The sequence below is a fragment of the Cupressus sempervirens genome, chromosome 3 (genome assembly GCF_028749045.1).
Source record: "Cupressus sempervirens isolate cs-2001-9-10 chromosome 3, ASM2874904v1, whole genome shotgun sequence".
In the NCBI taxonomy this organism is placed as follows: domain Eukaryota; kingdom Viridiplantae; phylum Streptophyta; class Pinopsida; order Cupressales; family Cupressaceae; genus Cupressus; species Cupressus sempervirens.
In genome coordinates, this window is record NC_143120.1 from 211011196 (window position 1) to 211037593 (window position 26398).

At 34.9% G+C, this 26398-nt stretch overlaps 1 protein-coding gene across 1 annotated transcript; it reads left to right on the forward strand.

Annotated features, from left to right (window-relative positions):
• Positions 1 to 24701: 24701 nt before the first annotated feature.
• On the forward strand, positions 24702 to 25505 carry LOC149565563 (pre-rRNA-processing protein esf2-like). Its single transcript, XM_089817158.1, has one exon. The coding sequence runs from the start codon at positions 24731 to 24733 to the stop codon at positions 25499 to 25501; it is 771 nt and encodes a 256-aa protein (XP_089673284.1). The 5' UTR covers positions 24702 to 24730; the 3' UTR covers positions 25502 to 25505.
• The last annotated feature ends 893 nt before the right edge of the window (positions 25506 to 26398 follow it).

The following is a 26398-nucleotide window of genomic DNA, read 5'->3' on the forward strand; positions in this document are numbered from 1 at the left end:
GTATGTATGTATGTATGTATGTATGTATGTATGTATGTATGTATGTATGTATGTATGTATATTCCATTGAAAAAGTATCACTATAGAGACATAGATCACAAGGGTGAAACAAGAGAGAAAATATACATTCATTTTTGAATCCTAAATGAATGAATGACTCTAGAGAAAATCTAGGTGGGAACATAGTTTATAACTTTTATTTTCCCTTCCATTCACCCAACTCAACAAAAGTTTCCATTGTGTAGCCCCCTAGTTTATCTTTATCATTGATTTATGTGTATGTAAAGAGGAGAGAGTGAAGAGCCTATGGTTGGAATACCACATCAAATCTACAAGTTAATTACACTTGTAAGCTACATATTTAGCCACGAGCACAAGAAAGGAATTGCATAATTATAGTAGTGAATTAGAGACATAGAGAGTACACTAACAAGATTAGTTGATTCATATTTATATGACTTAGATTAATCCAAGATATGAGCTATCATGAAATTAAGGCACTTTGATACATGGGTTGTCAATATCTAGTAATGACAACCATATAGTAAATTGCATTGCTTTACTTATCTATATTGGAAAAATTCTATTTTAGTCATGAGATACCATATCCACCTTATAGATGCTACAAAAAATTTGGCTTGATTTAATCTTCACATAACAAGATAGTAAGATCCTATAGTAATGTAATTCTCATTCTTGGGAAGATGGAAGTGGTAATTTTGAGTTCAATAGTGATAAAATTCTTAGTTATTTGTTGTGAATAGAGAAGGTTATCCTAATCCAATATTGTACTAGTCACCTCCAAGTATGGAGCACAAGGATAGTTTTGGATTTTGTGAAGAAACCTAAGCAAGATAACTAACAATGGTAGTGATGGCTCAAAATGGTTATTTGCTCAGTATCCCCCAAGATGACCTATAATATTGAAGAGATGATGTCTCAAATGTAGAAGGCACTTGTTCAAGGTACAAAATACATATAGTTTCACATTGACCATCAAATGTTTTTTATCCTAATGTGGATTTATAAACAATTCAGAATGCAAGGATGGAAAAATTGCAAGACATGGTTAAAATCATTCCAGGTAGTGGAACTCGAATTCCAACACTAAATCAGAATCCAACCAAGTGTTGGAATTCTATTTCTAGTTCATCCTCAAAATATATACAAAATATTTATCTTTTTAAGAAAACACTGTTGAATAAATATTTAATTAAAATCTATCAAAGAGTATTAATAAGAATATCAATGAATAAAAAATAGAAGGAAATATCTCTTAGAAGTTGAATTTCTTCCATTGCAAAATACTGTAGAACTCAATAGAAAATGCCAAGAGCTATCTACCAAATACTTTTTAGGTCTCTCTCACACACACACACACATACACACACATACTCCCAAGATACAATAGTAGAGACATGGATAGATGAGAATCTGTGTGTTGGATCATGTCCAAGATATCCCCTAGGGATTTTGACATGGCATAAAAACCTTCTCTAAGATCCTTAACTTGGATGGTAGCTTTCTTCAATAGATGCATATTTTGGGAGAAACAATCAACTCAACTCTCTACAAGTGGTATCATAGTGAGGTTGCAGGTTCAAACCCCCATGGGTGACACTAAGGGGGAGATTGTTGGAACATGTCTAACATATACCCTCATGGTTTTGACATAGTCTAATAGCCTCAAGTGAGATTCTTGATCGAGAAGGTAGAAATTTCATAAATAGATGCATCTCCCAAGAGAAGCAACCAGCTTAACTTCCTACACCTTGTTTACCTAATTTTAAAAAATTAAATTCAATATTTCAGAGCATTTTTATTGGCTATGGTATATAAGTAAAATGGAATATGTGATGCAAGAACATCCTTCTTTCCCATGCCAAAATGGGAGCATCAAAATAGGGTATGAACATATTTTGAATGATAATTCTCTTAGGTGATGTAAGAAAAGAAACAATTGTGGAATTGATGAAAGATGGATACAAAAAATTAAGATATGATATGCAAGGAAAGACATGTGCAATGACTGTAGAAAGGAAGAATAACAATCCACAGAAGTTTGAAATGCAATAAAGTGGGAAGGCATTAGTTATTGGTGAGTTATTGTTGATTACAATCATTCAATTGTATGTTGTCTTTGATCTTACAAAAATGTCAAGTATATACCAAACAATTAGCCTATGTCGATCTCACTTAGGAGTCAAAATAAGTTGCAGTGTATGAAAAATGCTTTAGTACTAACCAAGTTTAGAGCTATTGTTAACTGAGCTCACATAGTTACCAAATGGAGTTTTTAGGAAGACAGTATCTACCGAGCTCACTTGGTTATGAAAGAAAAGTTGGCATGGAATGAGTGTTAACTGAGCTCACTCGGTTACCAAAGGAAGTCTGAAGGAAAATTATTTATGAGTTAGCATTGACCGAGTTGGGTCAGCTAATGAATTATTTCTCTATATCAGTTTTGTTACTTAGTTCTAGCTGACTCATGGGATGAATTTCACTTTTATGAAATTGTATTCAATCTGAGTTGACAAGGTAAAACATATAAATATAAGGTCAAATTGAGCATTGCATATGAGAAGAAGCATGAGATTGAAAAGATAATTGAAGGGAGTGAATTGGAAGGATATCAAAGTATCCATGTTGACCAAGCTAAAAAGAACAATTTGATCAAGGAGGATCAAATATTCAAGCTAGAACAAAGAAGTGAAATCAATAAATACAGTTGAATTCGCAATCAAGTCATATCATTGTTATACTCTAATAATTGTAGAAATGAATCAAATATCCTTAAAAAGTTATCTTAATAGCTATTTTCCAAATCCTCTAACAAGGTGGCATTACTAGATTGTAGCATGTCAAAAAACCTCTAACAAGGCCACTCCCAATAGGATGATGTAATGGGCACCCTAGAAATGCCCAAAAACTGAACCAATTGTTGAAATAGATTTTTTAATGCAAACTGAAGATGGAACCGATGCTAAAATCATATTAATTCTCAAAATGATGAAATCAAGTACAAGCAATGTATTCCAAAGGCCAAACTCCAAGGGAATGATGTCTAGAATGTTACAAGAGAGGATCAACGTCTCCTATTGAAAAGAAAGATATGTGATTCACACATCCAAGCTCTTATCAAATGTCATTCACAAATATCTGGTGCTCAACAATGAGACTCTCACCCATATTTATCCTTTTCCTTCACCCTTCTGGAAGGAACTAAAACATTAATCAATTACAAGTGCTAGAAGCTTCCCCCTTCCTATAATTAATGCACTCTTAAAAAATGCTCCTTTACAATACAACAATTAATTGTGCTTCTAAAAAATTAAATTACTAGATGCTTCCACCTTTCCAATAATTAATACACACTATAGAAGCTTCTCTCTTGTAATACAATAATTAATTAAATTAATTAAGTATAAAGTCACCTTTTAATTTTTAATTTTAATTTATTTAATGAATTTATAAGAAACTAATTTAATTTTCTCTTATGCTCCACTTAGACTTTGGAGAACATGAAGGCTAAAAGATGGGGTCATTATAGTCTACCCTCCTTGAAATTCCTTGTCCTCAAGCAATCTCAATCCTATTTTCTATAGCACCTGCTCACTCTCCTAAGTAGCATCTTCCTCTAGAAGATATCTCCATTTTACTAAATATTCTTTAATCAACTTGCTTCATAGAGTCCTTTCCCTAGTATCCAGAATAGCCTCAAGAATCAATATGAGCTTTCCCTCCTCATGTAATGGTGGTAATTCTGCTAAAGGCACAACTCTCTGACTGATGGCTTTGTTAAGCTTTGACACATGAAACACATTATGTACCCAACTACCCTCTAGAAGCTCAATCTCATAAGCAACCTTGCCCACCTTGTGAATCACTCTGTAGGGACCTGTTGCGGTGTCCACAACACACGCCCCATTCCTCACTAGGAATAGGGACCCCCTATTTTTTTCGACTCTCGGACTCACAATTGGAGTTAGGAGAAGGATTTTAAAGTTGAGTTCAAAAATCACAAAAAAATCAAAAAATTGAAAAAATCACAAAAAAAATTTTAAAAATTGAAAAATCACAAAAAAAAAAAAAAGGAGAGTTGAAAAAAAAGTGCAATGCGCTACGCTGGGCACTCGCGACACCATGCATTGTACGCCTACGCGCTCGCACACTGTGCCCTCACCTGCATGCTCATGCATGCATGTCGCACTATGTCGTGCCTCACGCCTGTGCGTCCTGCCTCGCACTCGTGCCTCGCGCAAGTGCACGCCATGTCATGTTGCACCCAGTTTGTAAGTGTGTGCATGCCCACAATCAAGGTGCCTCGTGTGTGTTCGCGCTGCTGTGATCCCAAGCACCATGTGCCCTTGCCAAGTTGCCCTTTCACCTCCAATTTTGCTTGAATAGCCAATTAGAGGGGTTTAAAATATATCGTTTAAGTATAAGGAATTAAATATGTGTCAACTTAATATATTAAAATATATCTTAAGTATAAGGAAATATACGTCAACTTAATATATTAAAATATATCTTAAGTATAAGGAATATACATCAACTTATACTTAAGATATATTTTAATATATGTGACGAATCTTTTGAGATAGGTTTCAGGCCTCCCAGAGATAAGGTTAAGATTCTAAGAAATTTTAGGGCTTCAAAAATCCAGATTTAGCCAAATTTTAGGGCTTCAAGATTTCAGACTTAGCCAAATTTTAGGGCTTTAGATTTCAAACTTAGCCAGATTTCAAGATTCACCTCCATTTTTGTTTAAATGGCTAGTGTGTTTTTGCTATGCATTGTTAACTCTACTGACTAATGTTTGCTTCTTTTGTAGGTAAAAATTAAATCCTCAACTTGTCGGGATCATAACTTTCAACTTGGGCCTCAAAATTCAGAACCACTTACACCATTGGAAAGAACTAAAGATCTAATTTCAGTCCCTAAAATAGTGAGCCTTCAGCTACCCAAATTTAAGGACCAATGAAAGTTTCAACTTGAAATTTTGAGTAGAAGACCTCCAAAAAGGTCATTTAAAAATGCTTAGAAAATTTGTGAAAAAATATGAAAATGTTGTAAACATTTGATCGTCTTAGATAATCTAGATCACTTGGTTTCTCACCGGGAAGGATTTGACAGGTGGAGAGAAGACAAAGGTCAAAGATATGGAGGTTTGACACATAAAGCAAATTAGGTTCCTCATCTTATGTAGCTATTAGGGGTAAGATTCAATGTAGGTGCCTTGAGATTTTTCGATTGAAGAAGCAGAGGGAGTCCAAGTTTATGAAAGTAATTGCCTATAAAGAGGGTGTAAATCATCAAAAAGGGGCATGGCGCATATACAAAAAGTGATCTAAAACATCATTTGACCAAAACTCAGAACTATTTTAGAAATTGAGAACTTTGATTTTTTGGCAAATTGAGCTCCCCAGGTCCGCAGCTCCGTAGATCTGCAAGTCCGCAGCTCCATAGCTCCATAGATCTATAGGTCTATAGCTCCACAACTCCATAGGTATGCAGGTCCACAGTGCTGCAGCTCCGCATTTTCATGTAGCTCTACAATTCAGAGGTGCGCCGACAGTTGACTGTGAGTTTCAAAAATATCACTTTGCATGCATTGGGAGCACATTCGGATGGCAAGTTAACTCTAACACATGCATAGTGAAGGGCCAGCTTCTATTTTTGGTGTCTCCATGCACTTTCACTTCAACTGATGGCTTCCTCCTACTTTCTATCTCATGCTTTCATTATTTTGAACATGTAAAGGGCTCATGCATCCAATTAATGAATAAAATATGGATGGAGTCCCTCTAAGCACTAGTTAGATTGTCAGCTTGTATATATTTAGTTTGTTTAAATTTTTTAACAACATTTTATTGCATCAAGATATCTCTCACTCTCAACACAAATTGAGGAGATGATTTCTTATAAATACCCCATTGTAAAATGTAAAAAGGGCCGTTGTTATTATGCAATAAAGTTATGCTTTTGGTGCTAGCATTTGGAGTGTAGTTATTCTTGCCTGGATATGTCATTATTTTGTGGATTTTATTCATGAGATTATGATTGAGCCAAAGGTTTATTGCATTGTTGCTGGTTGTGTGATCTTTTAGTTCTGGTGTTTGCTACAGATATATGAATTTTGTTGACATAATGAGCTTGAGAAGAAATCCCCCGATTGTGTCAACATAGCTTTTTGTCTCACATGAGTGCACTTTTTGTGGCCTTGTGATTTGATAAAGAGTGAAACATCATTCGATTTGTTACAGATTCTTACTGATGATTGCATTAGTGGATTCTAGGAAGCGTTGCTCCTATTTTCATTGGTTTCCTACTGATTTCTTTGAAGGTTTAACTCGCAGCATGTTGTGTTCTGTAGCTAATGTTCGTTTAGGAATTTCACTGTCAAGTTATTTGATTTCATGTTATTTTCTTTCAGTTTTGTTATTTTTTTTGCTAACCCCCCCTGTTAGAATAGGACCTCATAGTAGCTGCATTGTTAGAGTTGCAATCATTGAAAAACAGAAAATACAAAAATATTGTTCTTTTGGTGTGATATTTTGAGACATCAAACAGATTTTACTTGATACCAAGGTAAAAGAGTTTTTGGAACCAGCAAAGGCCTCCTTGTGAACATTCACATTTATCTTCTACTGAGTGAATTTTGGTACGTCGCAAGATAAACACTAAACCTTGGAGTGGATCCTTAAAAGGATTTTCTTTTCAAGAGAGGAATTACACTATGGATTCCTGTCATTGACCTCTTGCAAAATGAATGCCCAACAGAAGTGGTGCTAGAAGGAGGGCCTAAAAACAAAGAACCTACTCTTGGAAACAAGAAAGATTTGATAAAGTTTCGAAAGTTTTGCACTCTTGCAATAATCTGCACTTCGCACAAGTTCAAAATTTTTTTTGAGTTTTTCAAAAATTCAAGTGAGCAGCTCTGCAAATCCGCAGCTCTGCAGGTCCATAGGTCTACAAATTTGCAAATCTGCAGGTTCGTAGGTCCGCAAGTCCACAGATCCGTAGGTCCGTAGCTCTGTAGATCCGCAACTCCACAGAACTACAAAATTTTGTGGTGCACTATTTTGAGAAACTGTGCTTCTCTAGAGGTGCGCTTTTCTAGAATAAACACAAGTTGTTACAACTTAGTCACTTTCACAAGCATCACAGTGATAACCGGATTCCAATAACTCCACCCTTTCACATTACACATTTCATAATCATTTTTTTCTTTACATGCCACTTCACACATTTTCCTCATTATGCACCATGTCTTTCTTTAATGCCCAAAGTTCACCTTTGAACCTAACTGGACCATTACATGACTTGCCCAAAAATCCTGAAAAGCTTTTCTTGCAGTTCATCTATGGAGAATCACAAACAGCAGAAGATCATATCAAAATTTTCAAAGAGATTTGTAATCGAAACTAGATTCAACATATGGATGTGGTATGTCGCCTTTTCCCTTACACTTTGGGGGAAATGGCGTTCAATTGGTACCTCAATCTACCACTAGCATCAATAAGGGATCGAAACTCTTTCCAGAGAAATTTTGTGGAACAAGTCAAAATCTATGTTGATCCAGCTCTTCTATATCATCAATTCATCTCAATTAAAAGGGATCCCCATGAGACTATTTCATAGTTTAATCATCGCTTCTATAGGATGTATAAAAGAATGGAGTTTCCATACACTATACCACAAGAGGCTGCCATCTAGGTCTATTTTGGAACAATGGATTCATTAACTTCTATTTTTCTAAGAAGGCTCCCACCTAGAGACATTGATACCATTGAAAAGGTTTTCAAAGAGGCTATTACATTCATAAGTCAGGTTACTGCTACTCCAATGCCAACAATTATATATTCCGAATATGGGTCTCAAAAGACTACTTTCTTTGAGCAGAAGGTAGTTGGATCCGTTGAACTAGAAAGAGCTTAAGGCCATGAAGGAGATGATGTCTCTTTTATCCAATGAACTCATCAAAATAAAGTCAAATTCTTCAAGAGACCAAGGCAATCATCCAAGACAACTTTCTACCCAAAACAATTATTCTCAAAATTAGAGTGGAAATTTTAGCATTTATAGGAACATCAACAATAAGAATAATTGTATTATTGGAATGAGTCCAAGTAAAAATGGGTATGGGCACAATAACGTTTTGGATCAGCCTCCCCAAATCATGGATAAACAACCTTTGCAGTTTAGTGCAATGATGTTTGAACCATATGATGAATCTGCAGGAGGACTAAATGACGAAGATGGTCAAGAGGAGTTTGCATTCCTATTCAATGAAGAAATTCTTCCAAGTGTTGATGTCACAATAAGTGCGGATATGCCAAGAGGTCTTGAGGACACAAGAAATTTTGAAGTTCGAAAAATCCATGAAGTTGCAAAAGGTGATGGAAATGCAAAAGATCCTAAGGTTGGTGAGATTTTTGAATCAGAAAGTCATCAAGAAGAAGATACCACTTCTATCTACTATGATATCGATTCCCCATTAGATAAAGATAAGATATCTCCCTCAAAACAAGATTTGTCATTAGAAGAGATGGATAGAGTGTTCAATTTGGTCTCAAGTTTGACTGAGGAAATGTCTATTTGTGGGTATTCTACACATATATCAAACCATGCAATAACTGATTCATGTAGAATCCATCCATTTGGGTTCCATTCAGAAGAAAGTTGTTCGAATTTCTTGTTAGCTTGGGAGATTCCAATGGAGGGAAAGAATGATTTTGAACAGCATTCTATGGGACATGAGGTAGGAAACATCTTGGTTGATGATAGTAATGAATCTTGTAATTTGAAAGGGAGGCTGGGAATTGAGTTTCCTAGTCTAAGGGAGCCTAGAGCGGAACCTAAAGTGTTTCCATGTGCACATGAAGTGGTGTACCATGAGATGAGACCACCAGAAGGAGAAATTACAATGTGTGAGTGTACCCCTATGGTGGGGGACTTGCTGCATCAGGTGATATCTTTCCATTATCCCTCTCAGTTTGATGATTTTAAATTTGAATATGATGCTAAAGGTAAAAGAACTTGTTTGTGGCCTAATCATGGCCATAAAGAGTTACCACAACTTCTGATTTTGTGTAATTTGTGCCCCAAATTTGATCCAAGATTATCCAAAGTTTATTTTTTTGAGTACAAAGACAAGTTAGCATTTTTGAGAACTATATGGGGTGGTTCATTACTATTGCACATAATGAGAAATCTACTAATAACTAGCCCCACATTGTTATTATTTGAGTTTTTCTATAAATAAGTTTTTTTTTTTTTTTTTTTTTTTTTTTTTCTTCTTGGTCTTTTTAGTCTTTTTAGTTAGGTGTTGCTATTTGCTTTCAGTTGTGTGTTCATTTTTTTAAAGTAATGTTAGTCCTAAGGGGTAAGGTGTACTTGGGATTTTTCTCAAGATTTTACTTACCACTCTTTTGTCCTGATTTTAGGAGGAGGTATTTCTTTGTCAAAATATTTGGATGATTGTGTGTTTTACACCAACCAAGCAACAGACATTTCTTGTGGAATTAGGGGACTTTCAGTTTGAAAATAAGAAGCATAGACCAACAAGCTCTCAACACTTTGAAAATTTTAAAATTTGATTGTTTTGGGTTTTGTTGAATTAAAGTCAAAGATGATGAGGAATGATCCAAACTTCAACTAGTTCAAGCAGGAGGGGTCTCCTTGAAAGGTTACTAAGATCATTTTTTGGTGTGAGAGTTTCCTAAAAAGTTCTAAAAGAGGAATGCAAGGGATGTTCATAAGAGATCAAATCCAAGAAATGACACTGATGTTCTGACTACATAGTCTAAGTGTAGTCAGGATACATAATTCTAAAAAAAAAAAAAAGGAAGAAGAAAGAAAGAAAGAAAATACAGTGTTAAGTCTGAAGGATTCTAAAGATCTGAAATAGCTAAAGATACATTGCAAAACAAAGTGTCTTTTATTCAAAAATACTGTTTCATCAAAAGTAACATGTTGAATGACATGGAGCAATTATGCAGATGGCTAGAAATTAAAAGAACATGACATCTCGCCAAGAGCCCTTGAACTAATTCTCTCATCTAGTCAAACAATTGATTGATAAAGAGCCTTCGTAGAGATTCTCAATGAATGAGCTGAAAGGAGTGGAAGATTGCTTTGAGTTGTCAGAAAAATCTGATTAATTGCATCCTAACACATCAAAGGGAATGAATACACAATGCACACACTGAGTTTGAAGGTTTCAGCTTCTAAGATTTTGATTGCAAAGTCCTTTGAAATACGCTCAAGGTGTTCAAAATTTGATTGGTGTTTGACACACGTTGGAAAAATGTTTACTGATGAAGAAATGCCTTGGTCATTTCTTCCCTTTTTCGGGGCTATTTGTTGTGGTGTCCACAACACATGCCCCATTCCTAACTAGGAATAGGGACCCCCTATTTTTCTCGACTCCCGGACTCACAATTCGAGTCAAGAGAAGGATTTTAGAGTTGAGTTCAAAAATCACAAAAAAATCAAAAAATTGAAAAAATCACAAAAAAGAAAAAGAAAAATTGAAAAATCATTAAAAAAATCAAAAAGAAAGGAGATAAGGTAAAGATTTTAGGAAATTTCAGGGCTTCAGAAATACAGACTTAGCCAAATTTTAGGGCGTCAAGATTTCAGACTTAGCCAGATTTCAGAGCTTCAGATTTCAGACTTAGGCAGATTTCAAGATTCACCTCCAGTTTTGTTTAAATCACTAGTGTGTTTTTGCTATGCATTGTTAACTCTACAAACTAATGTTTGCTTATGTTGTAGGTAAAAATTACATCCTCAACTTGCCGAGATCATAACTTTTAACTCAGGCCTTAGAATTCAGAACTGCTTACCCCATTGGAAAGAAGAACTGAAGATCTAATTTCAGTCCCTAAAATAATGAGCCTTCAACTGCCCAATTTTAGGGACTGATGAAAGTTTCAACTTGAAATTTTGAGTATAAGACCTCCAAAAAGGTCATTTAAAAATGCCTAGAAAATTTGTGAAAAAATATGAAAAAGTTGCAAACATTTAATCGTCTTGGATAATCTGGATCACTTGGTTTCTCGTTGGGAAGGATTCGACAGCTGGAGAGAAGACAAAGGTCAAAGATACAGAGGTTTGACACATAAAGAAAATCAGGTTCCTCATCTTATGTAGCTATTGGGGGCAAGATTTAGTGCAGATGCCTTCAGATTTTTTGATTGAAGAAGTACAGGGAGCGCAAGTTTATGAAATTAATTGGCTATAAAGAGGGTGTAAATCATCAAAAAGGGGCATGGAGCATATACAAAAAGTGATCTAAAACCTCATTTGAGAAAAACCCAGAAACCATTTTCAAAATTGAGAACTTCGATTTTTTTGCGAATTGAGCTGCGTAGGTCCGCAGCTCCATAGGTCTGTAGGTCCACAGGTCCACAGGTCTACAGATCTGCAGGTCCACAGGTTTGTAGATCCATAGCTCTATAGGTACGTAGGTCCGCAGCTCTACAGGTCCACAGCTCCACATTTTCATGTAGCTCTACAATTTAGAAGTGCGCCGACAGTTGACTGCTAGTTTCAAAAATATCACTTTCCATGCATTGGGAGCGCATTCTAATGGCAAGTTAACTCTGACACATGCCTAGTGAAGGGCCAGCTTCTATTTTTGGTGTCTCCATGCACTTCCACTTCAACTAATGGCTTCCTCCTACTTTCTCTCTCATGCTTTCATTATTTTCGACATGTAAAGGGCTCATGCATCCAATTAATGAATAAAATATGGATGGAGTCCCTTTAAGCACCAGTTAGATTGTCAGTTTGTATATATTTAGTTTTTTTAAATGTTTTAAAAGCATTTTATTGCATCAAGATATCTCTCACTCTCAACACAAATTGAGGAGATGATTTCTTATAAATAACCCATTGTAAAATGTAAAAAGGGTCGTCGTTATTATGCAATAAAGTTATGCTTTTGGTGCTAGCATTCAGAGTGTAGTTATTCTTGCCTGGATGTGTCATTATTTTGTGAATTTTATTCATGAGATTGTGATTGAACCAAAGGTTTATTGCATTGTTTCTAGTTGTGTGATCTTTTAGTTCTGGTGTTTGCTATAGATATATGAATTTTGTTGATGTAACGAGCTTGAGAAGAAATCACCCAATTGTGTCTACATAGCTTTTTGTCTCGCATTAGTGCACTTTTTGTGGCCTTGCAATTTGATGAAGAGTGAAACATCATTTGATTTGTTACATATTCTCACCGACGATTGAATGAGTGGATTCTAGGAAGCGTTGCTCCTATTTTCATTGGTTTCCTACTGATTTCTTCTAAGGTTTAACTCGCAATGTGTTGTGTTCTGTAGCTTATGTCCATTGAGGAATTTCACTTTCAATTTATTTGATTTCATGTTATTTGCTTTCAATTTCATTATTTTCTTTGCTAACCACCCTTGTTAGAATAGGACCTCATAGTAGCTGCATTGTTAGAGTTGCATTCATTGAAAAATAGAAAATATAAAAATATTGTTCTTTTGGTGTGATATTTTGAGACAGTAAATAGATTTTACTTGATACCAAGGTAAAAGAATTTTTGGAACTAGCAAAGGCATCCTCAGGAACATTCACATTTATCTTCTACTGAGCGGATTTTGGTATGTCGCAAGACAAACACTGAACCTTGGAGTGGATCCTTAAAAAGATTTGCTTTTCAAGAGAGGAATTACACTATGGATTCTTGTCGTTGACCTCGTGAAAAATGAACACCCAATAGGACCATAAAACCTAGGCTTCAATTTCTCTACTTTGCTTTTCTTGAGTGATGATTATCTGTATGGTTGTAGCCATAGGTAAACCATATCCGCAACCTCAAAATTGTGCTTTATCTGGTGCTAGTTTGCATACAATTTCTACTAATTTTGGGCTTGTTGTATATTCTCCTTGAGCACCCTCAAAATATCCTGACTATCCTGCAAGAAGTGTTTTTCTTTGAGCACTCTACTATCTCCCAAAACCAAATCCAAGAAACTAGGTGCTTCATAACTATATAGTGCCATGAATGGAGTCATCTTGATGGACATATGATTAGTGGTGTTATAATAGTACACTCTCATAGGTAGCCATTTGATCCATGCCCTCTATTGTGCAGTCACATAATTCCTCAAATATCCTTCCACCCATTTATTCACAATTTTTATCTACCCATCTATCTATAGATGATAACTAGTTCTAGGTGTAATATCTGTACCACACAACCTAAATAGTTCCTAACAAAAAGTACTCATGAATTTATTGTCTTGATCACTGACAATGAAACTAGGTAGCGCATGTAACCTGAATATCTCTCTAAAGAAAAGATCAGCCACATGTGATGTTGTGTAAGTGGATGGAATAGCAAAAAAGTGAGAAAACTTTGTCAAGCACTCAACTATCACATAGATGAAATCTTTCCCTTGTACTCATGGTAGCCCAGTGATGAAGTCCACAAAAATAATTTTCCATTTCCTATCTAGAATGGGAAAAGGCTGTAACAACTCTGTAAGATATGTGTGCTCTCCCTTATTCTGCTGGCAAATTGCACACTCCCTGACATGCTTTTGAACATCATCCATGAGTTGTTTCTACGTAAATCGCTCATAGATCTACCTATAGGTCTTAAAGACCCCTGGATGTCCAGCTATAGGTGCATCGTGAAATGCCTTTTGTATTACTTTGCTAAACTGTGATGAAGGAATGAAACATATCCTACCCTAAAACTTTATCAATCTGTCCATCACCATGAACAATCATGATGTATGGTGCCTACAATTACTCCAGAAGCTCAAGTGTCCCTCGCATACTCTTCTATGATCTTATTTCTCCAATCTCCTATAATCTCAGCTAGAGCATAAATATGAGGTCTCCTGGATAAAACATCTGCCACCACAATCTTCTTACCTTTGACAAACTCAATGTCAAAGTCATAGGCCTGTAACTTCGTAATCCATTTCTGTTGTCTATCATTCAAATCACGTTGACTCATGAAGTATTTGATGCTATTGTGATTGGTTTTGATAAAAAAATTTCCCCCAACTAGGTAGGACCAAGACTTAGCCAATGCATGCATTATAGCCAACATCTCCCAATCATAGATGGAATAGCTCCTCTCCACTCCACGAAGCTTCCTACTCTCAAAAATGATGGGATGCTTCTCCTACATCAAGACACCCCAATCCCATTTCCTAACACATCATAATGAAGCTCAAATGGCTTTGTGAAATCTGGTAGAGCTAGTACTAGACATGATAACATCACCTTCTTGAAATGATCAAAGCTTCTTTGAGTTTCCTTTGTCCATGTGAAGGCCCCCTTTCTAGTAAGGTCTCTCAAGTGTGCAACAATCTATGAAAATATTTTATCAAATCTCATGCAAAATTTGTAGAGACCAAGGAATCCCTTAAGTTGTGTAAGATTCATAGGAGTAGGCCAATCAATAATAGTCCTAATCTTTTTAGGATCTACCCAAACTCCATCTATGCTAATGATATGCCCAAGGTATAGTAGCTGAGTCATCCCAAAATTGCAATTAGATTCCTTGGCATATAGTGACTCTTTCTCCAAAGTGGACAACACCATCTCAAGATGTTGTAAATGCTTCTCCAAAGTCTTACTAAAGTCTAAAATGTCATCAAAGAAAATCAAGAAAATCCTCCTAAGCTACTCCCTGAATACTTGATTCATGCAGCTCTAGAATGTAGCAGGGGCATTAGTTAGCCCAAATGGCATGACCAAAAAATTGAAGTGGCCATAGTGACACCAAAAATTTGTCTTCTCAATGTCCTCCTCCCTCATCCTTATCTGATGATACCCTGACCGTAGATCAATCTTTGTAAAAAAGCATGCACTATGTAACTCATCAATCAACTCAAATATTCATGGGATGGGATATCTATTCTTAATGGTCTTCTTGTTTAATGCCCTATAATTGATGCACATGCACATCATCCCATCCTTCTTCTTTACCAACACTACTATTGAAACAAAGGGGCTCCTAGTAGGCCTGATATGCCCTATTTCCAACAGCTCCTTAATTTCCTTCTCTATCAAGTATCTCCTGGATATTTGGTGGATGACTCTTCACCTGTGGCTCTTATGAAGTTGGCATAGTGAAACATTTCATTTCCCACTCTATGTTACTATGCCAAAGAAATCTTTGCATTCTCCTTAGGGAAAATACTCTACAAATCCCATCTAAAGGTCCTCTAAGTAAAAAAGCTCTTCCCTCATGCTAAAACTTCATATCCAATTTTGCTAGGTTAAGTCTAAACTCTACTAGTGAGGCCATCCATAGAATGCTGAGGATGAAATTATAGTCTCCCATGTGTACCACATAAAACTCATCTTCCAAGTCACAACCATCTCCAAACCTGATGTGGAGATTAGATATCTTCCAAGTGCATAATAGTTTGTCACCATTAGCTAACATAACTCTAAATCCAGCATGCTCCTCAGTCTGTAGACCTCTCTTGGCTACCAATTGTGAATCTATAAAATTATGCATATTCCTAATGTCAGTGAGTGAGATCACTTTCTGACCTTAGATAGTACCTCTGTCCTTAAATGTGATTGCCTTTTGAGCCCCAGTTAATCATGCTAATGACTTCTCATCCTTAGGAATGCTGCTCTCCTTTGTAGTGTTATCCTCATCTAAATTAGAGTGCTAATCCTCCCTCTCTGACTATGACTCTTCTACTAAGAAATATTCCATTTGATTTGCCTTAGTCTTTTGAGGACACTTATTAGATAAATCCCAAGGCTCTCTGCAATGAAAACATAACTTCTTTCTTAAATCATTCAATGTGTCATTCTCCAACTTATCTCTTTTGGGCTGAGCATCTTTGTGAAAATGTTTTTTGTCCTTCTCCTTGTCCTTTTTCATATAAGAATCCTTGTGCTGAAATCTACTCCTAAATAAAGAAGGTGCTAAGTCACATGCCTTTTTAGTGGCTTCCCACAACATAGCTGGGTCATGCCTCTTGACCCAACCTCTCAAGGATTCTGAGAGTCCATCCATAAAAGACACTATTAACCTCCTCTCTACAATATCTATGACCAAAAAAACTAACCTCTGAAACTAACTGATATACATCTCAACTAATCCCCACTACTTGAGTTTTGCCAACTCCTTAAACTATAATTTGGGATCCTTGGTATCAAATCTCTCTATGAGCTTCCTAGTGAACTCCTCATAAGATGTGATCTGATTATGTCCCAAGGTTACCATGCCATGGTGCCACCACTCATATGCCGGTCCATCCAAGTGAATAGCCACATACTTTATAGCCTCCTCTTTAGGCATAGGATTTAGCTACAAGTGTGTATCCATGTTCTGCACTCAAGCTCATGTGGTCATCTTCCTTGAAGCATCATAATAAGGTAAAGAAAGTTTCCCAACTTTCTTTCTAAGCTCAAGGTTTTGAATTTCTCCTCCTGATCTGGGCATGTGTCTCATCCTCAAGTCCAAGTAAGCTCTGAGAGAAATGTCTTCCTGAAACTTTGATCCACTAGCCTTCTAATCCCTCTTGAACTGATCCTATAACTCTACAATTTGTGGTTCATTAATCGATTGAACTGGATCTCTGGGTGGGAAGGTGGGTAGAAGAGGTCTCGAGCTAGTTATTCGAGTTGGGCATGCAACATGTCTAAAGTTATCAGCCTCATTGCCATTGTTGTAATGTCCATTATTACCATTAATGTTGTCTCGACCTCCATTATCATTGCCCCTATTATTGTTGTTTCCATTGTTGGCATCACCTTGATTAATCTTGATGCCCATCTGTCTAGCCATTAGCTGCCACATCATATCCATTCACCTATCCTACTCCTGTTGCATCATATCCATATGCTTATTTTTCTCTTGTTGCATCATATCCAATCACCTATTTTGCTCCTGTTGCATCCGTTGCCCCTCCTCTAATGTACCCAATAACCTAAACATTATATTTTCTTGATCTGGACCAGTATTCCTATCATCTTGGTCACTCATACTACTCTCTTGTTCAAAGAATGTCTCCTCCATGTCTGTATGACTAGATTGTATGTCCCTCTGCACAAATGAACTACCCTATTTGTTATGCAAGTCTGAACTCCTACATTGTCTTGCTCTGCTATTGCAAAAATTATAAAGCCCTTGTCACATGCTCAAACATAGATGCTTAAGATCTCCATAGGATGGCATGACTTATAGCTCTGATATGACTATAATGGACACCTAATTTATAGCTCTAATACCAATATAATGGACACCCTAGAAATGCCCAAAAACTGAACCAATTGTTGAAATATATTTTTTAATGCAAACTGAAGATGGAACCGATGCTGAAATTATATTAATTTTCCAAATGATGAGATCAAGTACAAGCAATGTATTCCAAAGGCCAAACCCCAAGGGAATGATGTCTAGATTGTTATAAGAGAGAATGAACGTCCCCTATTGACACGAAAGATATGTGATTCACACATCCAAGCTCTTATCAAATGTCATTCACAAATATCTGGTTCTCAACAATGAGACTCTCACCCCTATTTATCCTTTTCCTTCACCCTTCTAGAAGGAACTAAAACATTAATTAATTACAAGTGCTAGAAGCTTCCCCCATCCAATAATTAATGCACTCTTCGAAAGTGCTCCCTTACAATACAAAACTCAATTGTGTTTCTAGAAAATTAAATTACTAGATGCTTCCACCTTTCCAATAATTAATACACACTCTAGAAGCTTCTCCCTTGTAATACAATAATTAATTAAATTAATTAAATATAAAGCCACCTTTTCATTTTTAATTTTGATTTATTTAATGAATTTATAAGAAATTAATTTAATTTCCTCTTATGCTCTACTTAGACTTTGGAGAACATGAAGGCTAAAAGATGGGGTCATTACAGATGAACTAAATCCTTTAATAGGGTCACACCTAACATTGTATTTTGTATCCTTTAATAGGGTTGGCTCATAACAGGGCTCACTTTAGAAGAGTAATAAATAGCAACTAGATGCTATTAGTGGTTTTTCCCAAATTGGGTTTCCACGTTAGATATCAGTGTCTCTTGTGTTCATGTTATTTTCTTTATGATTCTGCAACTAGGTTAATTAAGGTTAATCACACTTAATATTATAAAATATACATGTTTAGTGTTTACAAAGTAATAGTGCATATATTTAATATTAATTGAGTGTTTCCCAAATGACACTCATTCTTAACGTAAATCGAGTTGTTGTGTTAACAGAGTGTTTTAGTTCTAACTGAGTTATAATAATATTTTAGTTTCAACAGAGTTTGGTTTTTATTTTATAACAATATCTTAAGGGACTAGGATTTGTTTTTGTGGTAAATAATTTACTCATTTCTTGTTAGTTACTCCTCTTACATTTCCAACAATGTTTAGTTACTTGCATCAGTTGTTACCTGCAATAAAGTGGGAAGCCATTGCCTAGAATAAAGTGGGAAGGCATCAGTTATTTGGTGAGTTATGTTTTATTAAGTCATAATTCTAGGCATGAAATAGAAACTTATGACTCCACCAAGTTGGGGTATCCAATTTCATAGTTTTCTAGAATTTTGTAGTTTTTTTTTGTCCAAGAAAGTCTTCACTTTGAATTGGTTGGAAACATGTGTTGGGATTATAGATATATGTATAGAACTTATTTTATTTAAGTTACTAGGGACTTTTGATGAATACAACTCTTGTTACAAGTTTTTCTAATGCCCATTTTCTCAATATAGTTGCATTTTCCACATACCTATTTGTTGCAATAAATTTACCATTTAATTAAGATTGCTAAAGAGAATGAAGAGATAACAGAAGCTAGATAGCCTAGTTGAAGCAAGAGTTTTCTGATTTGGATTTGGAAAAGGAAGGAATGAAGGTTGTAATCAAATTTTCAGGTGGTTCTTTTGTTAAAGTTTCTTTTGAAGGTGATTTTGATGTCAGATTCAAAAATTGAAGTTGTTTTGTGAAGCCTGCAGACTTAGAGATGTAGACAGTTTGTTAGGTCTCTTTTAAATTTAAATATTATGTGAGGTTGTTGTGATGGATGGTTTTACATTAGTTTGTGATGATTTGATCATCCCCTATGGTTGTTGTATCAATTTTATTTCAGCTTTCTTTGTTGAAATATTAATTCAAGTAGTTTGGTATGAGTAATTTCATTGGAGTTTGCATATTTTTTACAATTGTTTGAAGCATTTTTGCATTGCAATGTTTGTCTAAGAGAGATTTCTAATTTTTATAAGTTTGGTAATGTGGTGTTATTTGAGATCTCATTAAGGTAACTCAATCAGTGGAATTTGTAGAAATTATTTTGTTGTATCTAGAAGGAGTCCCCTATATCAAAAAGAATACTATAATGCTTTCTTTCATTTTGAATCTCGTGGTTGTTTTAAGTTTTTGAATTTAAGACAAGTCAGTTGAATGGATTTTGCAAGGTGTATGTGAAACTTGAGAGAGAGAGAGAGGGAGGGAGGGAGGGAGGGAGGGAGAGAGAGAGAGAGAGAGAGAGAGAGAGAGAGAGAGAGAGAGAGAGAGAGAGAGAGAGAGAGAGAGAGAGAGAGAGAGAGAGAGAGAGAGAGAGATTTTCACCTGCATTAATATGGTTAAATTCATAAATAAATGAGACTAATACTAGAGATGTCACTTTTTTGAGGAGGCACATTGCAAAAAAAATGCAGAGTTCTAGATTTATCAACTTTGCATGTTACAAAAAATAACATTGATTTATCATTTTTTTGATTTTTAATGTCTACATTTTAAACATGCTCAAGCAAGAAGAAAAATAAAACTGAAGCACCAAACTTTCCTAATAGAATGCATCTACCATTATTTAAATCAAAATTTATTAATTAATATATTTCTTCTTGGCAATCATCTACATAATATTTCTAGAATATACATATAAGTATTGGATAGAAAATTACTGACCACTTCATCAATGCAATCAAATATAACTATAATTGAAAAAAACTTGTCAACCCAATATCTTACCAACAAAAAAAAAAAACTTTGTACTTGGTGGTGCTTGTTCTAAATACTACTCAATAAGATTCAAATGTAATATTATAACTTGAGGGTCTAATGATAAATCCACAAAAGGAAATTCCTTGAGCTTTAATATATGTAATCCACCTATATTGACTCAGCCTCCTATTACTCCCACAAGCCCTAAATGTGGTTTTTCTAATCCAATGATAGAAAATCATTCTTCAAGTCACCATGTTATAGATGAAAATATAATCAAAGATGCACTAAAAGACTTGAAATTCTAATAATTTATCTTATTTAGTAAGTTGGTGTAAATAACACTTGATAGGAAGAAGAGTGAATTCCAACTGCAAATATTTTTGATGAGGTGTGGTTATTTGGACATTGTACCTAACATGAAGATGGTGTGTGTTTTAGGGATATTCAAACCAAATCTGAAGGAGTGAGATTATAAATAAGTTCATCAATACTTTTAGATTTTTTCTTGTTAGCTCACCATGGAATTTATTTTTCTTAACAAGTCAATGGGTTTGCATAGTTTTACTAGAGCTACATAAAGTAAGGGTTCACCTACCATGTAAATATATTAGGTAGAAGTTTTTTATTTGTCAACTCCATTTTTAACTTCCTTGAGTTTCTCCTAGTGGTATATAAGTTGTCTATTTTTTTGGTTTCCTTATGAGTCTATGACCCTTTGGATAACACACTGATAGTTATGCATTCTTTGGGTTCCTCCTACATCCTTTTGCAATTAATGTCCATAGTTAGAGCCAATTGTTGTCATTTTCCTTGTATGGTCAAATGTTAAAAACAATTTAGGTCTATTTATACAACAAAATACATGGCTCATTTTAAATTTTTAAAAATATTTAAAAATAATTTTAATTATTTAATTATCATCATCATTTATACCTTAGTCGTTTACTCTATTTCTCAGTCAAGCTTTACACAAGCAATATATATTGACTTTTACTATAAAGATTTGAACATCAACATGATTTAAACAATCATAGTTTTGTTTTGTCAAAGTCTAACTAATCAAATGTACATTGTAGCTTCCTTTTCATAACCTCTCCTCTCCTCTAGGTGCTTTTGTTATGATAAATCTCTCAAATCAAATGCATCAATCAAATAGATATGAAATTTTCAAATAGGAACATGTCTCATCAGTAGATTTCAAATCAATGACAATACAACAATTGTAATTTCCAACAACAACAACAAATGATCAAGTTTAGATATCATAAAAGAAAAACACTACATACATACATACATACATACTTTTGATACCACATTTTGGGCAAGAATTTCAAACCACAAAGAGACTTATTTAACTTACATAACAAATTCTCTTTATCTTTTTTCTACAAAGCACTCTGATTGGGACATATGTATCTCTTCTTCAAGATCGCCATTAAGAAACATTGTCATCACATCTATCTAATCAATTTCAAGGTCATGAGTCATTGCAAGTGACAATAGAAATACAATGATGTTATCTTAAAGTTAAAAGAGAAATTATTTCTCAATAGGTAATGCCATTTAGATAGAACTTCTTCTTAAATACCCACTTACATCCCACAAGGTTTCTACCTTGAGGAAAGGCTATGAGATCACAAGTTTCATTCTTCTCTAAGGACTTCATTTCATCTGCATCCAACCAATAATATGAATAGGGCATATTAGTTTATTCTTTGATAGTTTGAGGCTCATCAACATCAATAAGAAAAACATTGGAACAATTAACATTCAAGATGGAATAATTAAAGCTCTTCTATGAATACCCATACCTATTTGGTTGTCACCTCTCCCAAATAGATCTTCTTGCTTCTTGTAGTGAAGACTCATGAGGTTCAATGTGAGGTTCACAATCATGTTCTTCTGGCCTTGTATGGGTACTTGAGCTCTCCCCATCCTCATTCTCATGCCCACCAAGGTCCTCATTTTCAAATTCATTTAGAATTTGAGATATCTCACTTTTAAAAGATAAAAAGATTTCAACTACTTAATTTCTCTTTCCCATCCTCTCTAGCTAGTCTGTTGAGACCATTTCATCTCAAAAGAGATAGCACTCTTGTTGTACAACACTTTTTCAGTAAGAGGATTCCCTAGTTGGTTCCCTTCAAACCAATTTCATAGCCAATAAAGATACATTTATAACTTTTCCATTCAATTTTGACCTACTCAAATCAGGTACATGAGTGCACATTTCATAGTCAAAGACGTGCAAATATTTTAACAATGGCTTCTTACTAGACCATCCTTCCATATGTGTTTTGTCATGTAACATTATAGTAGGAGAATGGTGCAACAAGTAATGTGTTGTACCCACTGCTCCTGCCTAGAACTTCTGCTCCAAATTAGTACTAAGCAACATCCTCCTCTCTCCATCAAAGACCAATTCATCCTTTTTGCTAGTCTATTTTATTGCACATCATAAGGAGTCATCTTAAACCCCTTGATTCCATGATGTAGATAGAACTTATGAAAAATTGCATTACAATACTCACCAATATCATGTGACCTTAAACATTTGATTTTTGTGCAATGATTTTCATCAAGGCTTTTAAATTCCATAGAATGATTGAACACTTCTAATTTACTCTTTGGAAAGAAAAAAATGAATATTTTTCCTTGAAAAAATCATCTAGAAATGACACATAATATGTTGACATAGACATAGATGGAACATCTATAGGACCAAATACATCAGAGTGAATATAGTCCAACAAACTAAAAGAGTTTTGAGAGCATGAATGAAACGAAACATTGTTTAGCTTTCCATAAATGTACAATATTTATAGTAATCAAACTTAAAGTCATAGTCAACCAAGCCCTCAAAAAACCTTTTATTCTTCAAGATTTTTAAACCTTCCTCGCCAATTTAACCAACCCTATAATGTCTAAGCATTGTTTTCTAGGCAAGAAATTAAACTTCCTTAGCATTCACACTATGTGTTTCCATATTATTTTTTATGAAACTTTACAGCAATACTATTACTAAATACATGTTATCTAACCTATAGAATGTTCTAATGTGCTCACTTATAGATAAAATAATAGAACGACTAAATGCATGTTAAATGTATCTAACCTGTAGAATGTTCTAATGTGCTCACCTCTAGATAAAATAATGGAACCTCTAGTCATCGTACAATCACCTTGACCAAATGTTATCTGGACTCTGACATCGTTCACCTTACTGATATAAAAGTTAAAATTTAAAAATTAATTTATTAAAGATAAAAAAGTTAATGCGAATTAATCAAATAATGAACAGCACTTCACATGCCCACCTGACAAATTTTTCCATTATTAGAAAACAATAAATGAACTCTCGACTCTGCTGAAAACTGAGATTCTGTCCATATTTCTCCAGACCTGCAACGTGTAATAAACATTTTTAACGGCTGAAAACGCACATTCCTCCCGATGTTGAATTGCGAAACGGCATGGAGGCAATATGTAGGTAGGGTTTACAAATAATTATATATACAAATTTTTTAATTCTCTATTGTGTTTAAGCATCAATATGCTCCCTCCCAGGTGATACCAAAATTGTCTGGTATGCAATTTCATATTTTATAGACTGTATTATAAATGATTTTTTCTGTGCTGGTAGTGATATTTATACACATTGTATTGTGTGAATGAATTTGCAGAACCTGGAATGTATATACTAAAGCTCCATGTAAACCTGATTTCTGAATTTTCCAGAATGGACGGCATTGGAAAGATGAAAGAAAGGTAAGCAAAATTAGGGGACTAGTTGATTTTTAAAAGAAAATTAAACAAAAACTAGTCATATATTATATTAAAAATAGAAAGCTATGCAGTTGAATTCAAAAGATGGAATAATGGAGGTTGTTTAGAAATATAGAAATATTGTTCGATTTATTTGAAAAGTTGAAAAAATGGCATTTGTAAGGTAATTTTATTAAAAAATGCGGTGATGGTAAAAATAGATAGGATAGAGGCTTTTCCACTGAAATGTGGTTGTGATTGTGTGGCCCTCTTCTTGTTGATTTTGAAAGGTTGGAATGGAATGATGGAGTGTTGTTGGATTTTGGCTTTTGTCAACAAAAAATACAAATGAAAATGAAGTCTTTTTTATAGAAACTGTGTTTGGGATTTTGTATCATACATTCATATCATGTTGCTAGATTTGTTTTAAAATAATGGAGATAGTAGAAGTTTTGAAAAATGACTCATGAAATATGTGTGAATGAGTGCTAAGTGTTTCATTTATTCTAATGAAAAATAGATTTGTGTTGAATCATTATTTATAAAATATATATCAATAATGAATTTGACTGAAAAACTTCACAGTTAAATTCTGATAGCAATATGTTAATTTTGAAAAACTGTTGTGATGGTTGTGTGGTCTTGTTGTTGTTGATTTGAAAGCTGGAATGATTGAATATTGTTAAATTTCTTTCTGAAAAAATGGAAATCGTAGAAGCTTTTTAACAGAACTAATAGTATATTGTTAGATTTCTTTTTTAAAATGAAAATAATAGAAACTATTCTACACAAACTACGTGCAGCCCTGTTGTTAGATTTGAAAGCTGGAAATTTTTTGTGTGGCCTTGTAACTAAAGCGGTGGGTGGCCTTGTGTGGTCATAGTCATATGCATGGATTTGGGTGGGATTAGAAATTGATTGCACATTCTTTAGAATCATAAATAGCGAGGTAAATCGGTGCAAGTAAAGCGGAGCGACGCATACGTAGCAAATGGCTGAACAAACAGGCCTTTCTGTCGAAGAAATGGAAGAAACCATTATCCAACAAGGAGAAAAGTTTAATCAAACAAAAAATACAGAGAAGAGGAAGCGAAAGAAAGCTTCTGCAGAGGTGGGGAAGAGAGGTGGAGTATGTTACTTGAGCCGCCTGCCTCCGCATATGAAACCCCTCAAGCTTAGACAAATCCTTTCCAACTATGGCGAGGTCCTCAAGATTTATCTGGCACCAGAAGATCCTGTTGTGAGATTGCGTCGGAGACGAGCAGGGGGTAACAGTGGAAAGGAATTCACAGAAGGGTGGGTGGAATTTGCAAAGAAAAGTGTTGCAAAAAGGGTTGCAAGCATGTTAAATGGGGAACAAATGGGAGGTAAAAGGCGATCATCACATTATTATGATCTTTGGAATATCAAGTACCTTCACAAATTTAAATGGGACAATCTTACCGAAGAAATTGCATACAAGAATGCAGTCCACGAACAGAAATTGGCTATGGAATTAGCTGCTGCCAAGAAGGAGCGGGACTTTTATCTTGATAAAGTTGATCAATCACGGGCTATTAGCTCTTTTGAAGAGCGCTTGAAGAAGAAGCAAAAGAGAGGGGCAGAAGGATCAGGTACAGCTCAGAATTCAAAGACAAATGATGTAGAGCCAAGGGTTATTCGATTTTTTCCACAGAAGTCTATTTCCGACGCAAGCACTCATTCTTCATCAAGGCTTTCAAAAGAAGTTTTGGCTGGGGTATTTGGAGGATCATCTTCATGATAAAGGAATTATATTTGCATTGATAGTGTATGATTGACATTGCAGTAGTTGTTTATAACCATCATTACTCCCCTTGTGCCAAGATGTTTACTGGCACCTACTAGAATAATCCCACTGAATTTGAATGGTAGAATGATTTCACAATGAATTGTGTGGTTTTTCACCAATCCTGTTGATTTTGAAAATCTGAATGTTAAAATGATTTTGAAACATGGAATGACAAATGATGTTTGGTGTTGTTGATTATAAAGCTAGAATGATAGAATAACTTTGCAAGGGACATAAATTTAGTAGTTTATTTTTCTTTGTTGACTTGCTGCAACTAATTTTCAAGTAAAATTTATAATTAAATTTCTAAGCTCGGCATAGATACGTTTTAGTGGGGAACACTTCGCTAGAGATATTGGACAATTCTCTGCGGTTGTCTTTAATTTTTAAGACATGTTGTTCAGATATTTAGATCATACGGAAGGGACTTTCTTAAAAATAATAGAGTTATGACTAAACGTTTTTAAGAGTATTTAAAAGTCTAAGTGGTCTTGTAAATTTCTTTATGTCTTTCTTAGGAGACAGAGAAATATATCTAGAATAGCATCAAACTTTTATGTAAGAGGTCATAGGTATAAATAAAATGAAATTTTCTGAAAATATAGTAATCCGATTATTGTGAAAAAAGTCTAAAAATGTCTACTAAAAACACTTATCTATGGTGTTATGTTGCAAAGAAAATTCACAAAGTTTCTAAGAAGAGAATCCACTATAGTTTTTGATGGAGGGTTCAGACCAGCAAAGGCAACCATGTAGACTTTTTAGGGCCTGATACAGGCCCACTCGCGCCTCAAACTTTTTCGGCTTAGAGCCAAGGACTAAGGGGCATCCACACACGATCCTAGCCTC